The 6363-nt window shown below is 37.9% G+C and overlaps 1 protein-coding gene across 1 annotated transcript in view; it reads right to left on the bottom strand.

Moving 5' to 3' along the window:
• The window catches only part of LOC107286785 (cytochrome P450 2C4-like), an 8958-nt gene that overhangs the window by 1867 nt on the left and 728 nt on the right, over positions 1–6363 (bottom strand). Inside the window, exons 2-6 of the mRNA XM_015815210.1 lie at positions 5087–5249; positions 3443–3589; positions 1761–1921; positions 504–680; positions 274–286 (exon numbers count right to left, since the gene is read on the bottom strand). Of these exons, the coding sequence (XP_015670696.1) occupies positions 274–286; positions 504–680; positions 1761–1921; positions 3443–3589; positions 5087–5249 (661 nt within the window). The remainder of the gene's footprint in view (positions 1–273; positions 287–503; positions 681–1760; positions 1922–3442; positions 3590–5086; positions 5250–6363) is intronic.

The following is a 6363-nucleotide window of genomic DNA, read 5'->3' as shown; positions in this document are numbered from 1 at the left end:
GTATTTCTGGGATCACCATTTCATGCAGAGGAAGAAACAGCTTGCCCCTTTGATCTGCCCATCAAATATTTACCACAAGAATTGGCTGGCAATAAAGAATGGATACTCTGATTTTGACTAATGTTGTTGGACTAATGTAATTGGTCTAAGCAATTCCTAAGGTATATGGTTGGAAAAGAGAATTAAATCTGTTCCATAGAAACTTACTTGTTACATCTGATAAATTAATTCTAATAGAAATTTCTTCTACAACATGATTCTAGAAAACTGTACTTATATCACCTATCTAAAATTTAAATCAGCATGGGAAGAAAATTTCTATGCATACTATTTTTTTGAAGAATTCTGCTGTCTTAAAGATAACAGAGTTCATTTTTTATTGTTTGACCTAATTTGCAGAATTGTAAGGATACCTTTAGATTTCCATACTTCTTCATATAGGATCAACTAGTTCCATCTTAAATGTATATTATGTAGACAATTATGCAGACATGTATGCCTACCTTCTCCATTCTAAGAAGGAAGCAATCGATATAGCCATGTGGGTTCTGGGGATTCAACGTCTTTTTGTGCAATTCCACCTTCTCACGGATATATTCACAGACATCATCAGGCTCAGCAAGAATGACTTTGTGAGGCCCAGGAAAGTATTCCACTAGTTTTGGAAATGTATTGTACACCTGTCACAGAGTTCACATTAGATATTATATCTTATTAGACCAGTGGTTCTCAACTTTTTTAATGCCGCGACCCCCAACCGGTCGTAAGTCGAGGACTAAACCGGTCGTAAGTCGAGGACTACCCAACCAGTCGTAAGTCGAGGACTTTCCCTGCCCGGGAGCGCTGTGCATGCGTGATTCCGCCCCCTGCGCTGGCCGAGGCGTAGCTGGCAAGCGGCAGAGACGGAGCAGGCCTACCACCAGCTGGCCCAGCTCAAGGGAGGTAAGGCACCCGCCGGAAAAGAGGAAAAAAATGGCAGACAGCCTTGCTTGGCGACCCCCGTGAAATGGTCGATCGACCTCAAATGGGGTCGCGACCCATAGGTTGAGAATCGCTGTATTAGACCATTATGGTGAAGGATTAATGCTCTAAATATTCAGAGAGTAGCTTTTACTCTGATATTGCTAAGTGTCAATCCTCAGATGGATCCAAACCTAAGAAGACAGGAATCACAAGGTTTTCAGTATACTATCTTTAATTCTACTCTCAGGTAAATACAGTGTCTTGGAAACTGTATTGGGAATTTATATCTATAATAAATTAATTGAAGAGGAGTGTCTTTGAAAAGCTTTTCCCCAGATCTCTCCTCACCTAAACTGACTTCCTTGTAGGAGCTACTTTGTCAAGGGATTCTCCCAATGCTTTCCTAGCCTTCCCCATCAGTTCCACAAATGGATAATGGTGAAAATGGCCAAAGTCCTCCAAGAGGCAAAGACAGAAACTGGCTGTATGCATAAAGATAGGGGGACTGTCTAACAATTCTATGATAAGAAGAAATGCACCTGTCCAGAATCTGACATGGCCCAAAGGAGTTACAAGAGAAGGAAATGGTTCCCTAGGAAATAAGCCCAGCCAGAAGAGATTTTCTGAGAACCAATTTATGCTTAGATGGCTCAGTCACGCTGGATGTCTAGATTTGGCTTCTGCTGCTTAGTAGCTCATCACGTCTAATCTTTACATTTCTGATTTGCACCCACAAACGCACCCACTAGTTAAAATGAGGGTTCATGACAAGAAGAGGATCAGGTGGATTAACATACCAGTCCTAAGAAACTAACAGAGTGTCTTAATTGAGACTCCACAATCTTCTGGTTCTTTATGAAGGTTCGATCTTTGTAATCAAATCGATTGCCAAAGACGACTGCACAGATCACATTAGAAACAGCACTTGAAAAAATTCTTCTTGGGTCAAAAGGCTGCCCTGCAAAAAAAGACCACAGACTCTTATGAGTGGGATCAGTGAATGTGGATCTTCTCTTCCACAAATCTCACCTCAAAACTGGAACAAAAAGTGATTCAGAGAAACTGGAATTATTATTTTTTCCCTCTTTCCTAAGTATGGAATATAAACACAGTATTAAAATCCTATAACCACTTTAATCAAGATACAACATAGTATTTCCATGTTCCATTTTGAAATTGACTAATATATATATATTCAAAGATTGACCTGGTTACCACTAGAGTTTCTTCACAAACGTATGGTTGCCTTCAATCTAGAATTGTTTTCTCACTCCTTCCTTTTCTTTTTCTGCTCATGGCTGATTTTTTCCACCTTGTCCCTTCCCTTCTTCACCTCTTTGAAGGTTCTGCTTTCTTCACTGAATTCTCCTGTCTCATCCTCCCTTCCTCCTTCTAAACTTTTTTCCCCTGTTTTCTTTTTATATTTCTTTAAATAATATCACTTGCTAGTCATTCCATTATTTTTGCCGTCTCGTTCCAGATGTTTGTCCATTAAAGATTATATTCAAAGGCACCACAACTCACTAAAGGAATACTATTTATGACCGCTTAATTCAAATCCACAGGGACTTTCAGTTCTCCACCCTCATGCAAACTCCCTAACTCCCAAATTGTTATCCATGATTTCATTTCTGCCTTTAAATTACCTATCTACCTTGCCCTTTGCTAGCTGCTGATTTTGCCTGGTGTTTAATATAGCATTATGTTTAAGTGATATTTTTCAGAAACATTTTTGCTTCTCTTTCCAGTTTTGACCAAGCACTCTTTACCTCCACCCTTCTCTCCTTCTAATGTACCCCCTTTTTAAATAATAATAGTAATAATAATAACCCAATACATTTTTTCCTGCTTCTTTTTGTATCTCCTTCCAGAAGAAATGTGGCCACAAGGATGGCTTTCAAAACTGCTATAACTGCCTGAATAAATTCTATTTGTGGCCCTTCAATTCAAATCCATGTTGCCTTACAGATCTCTGTCCCTCATGCAGCCTGTTCTTATCTATGTGTTTCTTGCCTCACTTAGTTTACCTATCTCTTTAATCCATAAAGTTTTTTGTTCGTTTCTGAATTTGCTTAATGTGTGTTACTGCATCCAGCCTAACATTTCACTTCTTTTGGACAAAGTTGTAACTTTATAAAGCCATAATTGCCCCATTAAACAATTTCCTAGTATTTCTGATCTCTCAACTGCTGCAGTTACAGTAAGATTTCAGTACTTCTTGACAATCTTGTAATTTCATCAAGCCAAAAGCTGACACTGGATAAAAAAGAGGGCGAAACAGCTGTGTTACTTTTCCCTTTGCTTCTGAACAATACTGTGAAAACAAAAGGGAGGGGAGCATTCACTGCCTATCTAAGTTTTTCTTTATTATGTGCATTTATTATGTGCAGAGGATTTGAGTTTAAGTTTACAATCTAGTTTTCCTGTAACCTCACATAATACAAAAACCCTTTCCAGCTTTTTCTTTCTTTTTTTTTACCCTTTGTAGCAGCTATTTCCTCCACCAGACAAAGGGCTTCCTCCTGCACCCTCGCAGACATTCTTTTTTTCCCCATCCCAAAATCTCGCAAGGTGGACAGTGTGAACCGTCGCAGCTCCCTCCATTTCTTCTCAATACTAGTCAGACCTGAAACCAAAGACACAGGAAACAGATCATAATGTGATATCAGTTCTCAAAAATTATACATTACAATTTTCCCACTACACTTTTAAAGTAAACAACCCTTTGTGCTTGAATTACTAATTAGATGAACTGCACAGTTTTCATCTGTCTGTTCTTGAGTGCTGTCATATTAAGAGAAGAATGAATGAGATTGTAGAAATCATGTCACAAGTTACTATAAGTGTTAAAGGGATAGGGACAGATTCTAGATCAGTCATGGACAGAATTCTATACTAAGATGCAATTTTCAGTACGCAGAAGAAAATTGCAATTGGTTCAGTTCTGGTTAGTTTATGCAGCAGAGGTTTTGTTCACACAAAAAAGTCACTTCCAATTGCTCTCTTACTTGGTTGCTTGATTATATACCATCAAGTCACTGTCAATTATAAGCAACCACATAGATTTTGTCCATTACAATAGGTCTCCAACCTACTTCTTGAGGACTTTGATATATTTGTCATCATTGTAACTAATTCCATCAAGTCTCCTTCCTACCATCTTTCCCACCCTTACAACTTTCTCTAGAGAGCTAGAGAGAGCTTTGCACAAACTTTCTGAAATATGATCATTTGAGTCTGGTCATTTGTATTTTGAGTGAAAATTCTGGACTGATTTGTTCAATGATAAGTTTTATTGGGTATCCACAATATTCTCAAGAGTCTTCCCTGGAATGTTCTCAGGAATCTTCTCCAACATCAAAGCTCAAAGGCATCAACATTTTTTCTACTCAGCTTCTTCAAAGTCCAAGTTATTTTGAAGGTATATGAAATTGATATTCAGCATTAATCCAGATAACATAAGCCACAAAATGTCTTCATTGGTAAACCATTTTGTTTTTCCCAAAGGGCCAATTTAGAGGTCAAATTATTTTTGTTGTTGTTGTTATTTAAGATTTAATCTTCAATTCGATTCACAGTCTGGGACTGGTAAAAACTTAACAGTTCAAGTACTAACCAAGGACCTAAGAGCTGTTAAGGTGTCTGATTATATAAACAGTTCCAGGTAAGGTGGGTTTTTTTGCAAAGTCAGAATATTCAGGTCTGATAAGTTCATGAATCTAGGCAACCCTTTGGGTATTGCTCCAAGGGCTCCTATTACTATTGGTACAACCATTGATTTCTTAACAGTTCAAGTCCTAACCAAGGACCTAAGAATTATTAAGATAGCATCTGAGTATACAGGCAGTTCCGAGAAGGGTGGTTTTTTTAATTATTATTGTTGTTGTTGTTGTTTATGCATGTAAGTGACAACCTGAGCAGACTTGAGAAGTGGAAAGGGAATGATAAAGAACATTTTCTTCCTTTTTCTAGAAGCATGACCAAATCAACATCTTTACTAAACTTCATTTTAAGTGAAACTTTCACAATTATCAATATTATTAATGGCATTTAGATAATTTGAAACTATGTACAGAAAATTAAAGAAAAATGATAACTAATAAGGAAATGAAAGAGAATCAACCTTTATTTTGGAAAATTCGCTTATGTGCAGGCATTTCTGCTCGCCCACCAAATTCTTCTGAATGATCTATCAAAGCATCTTTTATCACTTCATAACTACAAAGAGCAACCATTGGCTTTGATCCATTCCAGACAGTAAATATAGGTCCATATTTCACAGAAAGCTAAGGGTAGAATTAGATGAAAATTCAGTTAATGAGGTGACAATGCATTTTTGATGAAATTATATACTATTACTACTACTTCTACTTCTACTACCGCTACTACTACTGATCATGATGATGATGATGATGATGATGATGATGATGATGATGATGATGATAAAGTTGGAAGGGACCTTGGAGGTCATCTAGTCCAATCCCCTGCTCAGGCAGGAAACCCTATACCATTTCGGACAAATGGCTGTCCAGTCTCTTCTTAAAAACTTCCAGTGTTGGAGCATTCACAATTTCTGGAGGCAGGTTGTTCCACTGGTTAATTGTTCTAACTGTCAGGAAGTTTCTCCTTAGTTCTAGGTTGCTTCTGTCCTTGATTAGTTTCCATCCATTGCTTCTTGTCCTGCCTTCAGGTGCTTTGGAGGATAGCTTGACTCCCTCTTCTTTGTGGCACTCCCTGAGATATTGGAATGTTGCTTTCATGTCCCCCCTCGTCCTTTTCTTCATTAAGCTAGAAATACCCAATTCCAGCAACCGTTCCTTATATATTTTAGCCTCCAGTCCCCTGATCATCTTTGTTGCTCTTCTCTGTACTCTTTCTAGAGTCTCAACATCTTTTTTACATTGTGGTGACCAAAACTGGATGTAGTATGCCAAGTGTGGCCTTTCCAAGGCATTGTAAAGTGGTATTAATACTTCATGTGATCTTCATTCTATCTCTCTGTCAATGCAGCTTAGCGCTGTGTTGGCTTTTTTGGCAACTGCAGCACACTGCTGGCTCATATTTAAGTGATTGTCCACTAGGACTCCAAGATCCCTCTCACAGTTACTACTATTGAGCAAGGTACCACCTATACTATATCTGTGCATAAGGACAGGCCTCGACAAAATGGGCACAGAAGAAAAGGAAAGAAGTGAAAAAACTAAGAGTGAATGTAAAAGTATTGCAAAAAGACAAACTGATGAAAAATAATAACATATACAGTAGATCAACTTCCCAACAGACTGAATGGAAAGTTGATATAAGTAAAGAATATATAGGAGTGCTTCAAACAGTGTGCAAGGAATTATATTACAGAGAGCCAGTGAAGTAGAATTATAATAATGGGCTATTTGATTTTTT

Source organism: Protobothrops mucrosquamatus, unplaced genomic scaffold, assembly GCF_001527695.2.
Source record: "Protobothrops mucrosquamatus isolate PMUCROS unplaced genomic scaffold, P.Mucros_1.0 scaffold325, whole genome shotgun sequence".
NCBI classification, from domain to species: Eukaryota; Metazoa; Chordata; class Lepidosauria; order Squamata; family Viperidae; genus Protobothrops; species Protobothrops mucrosquamatus.
This window is presented reverse-complemented; position numbering and strand designations above follow the sequence as displayed.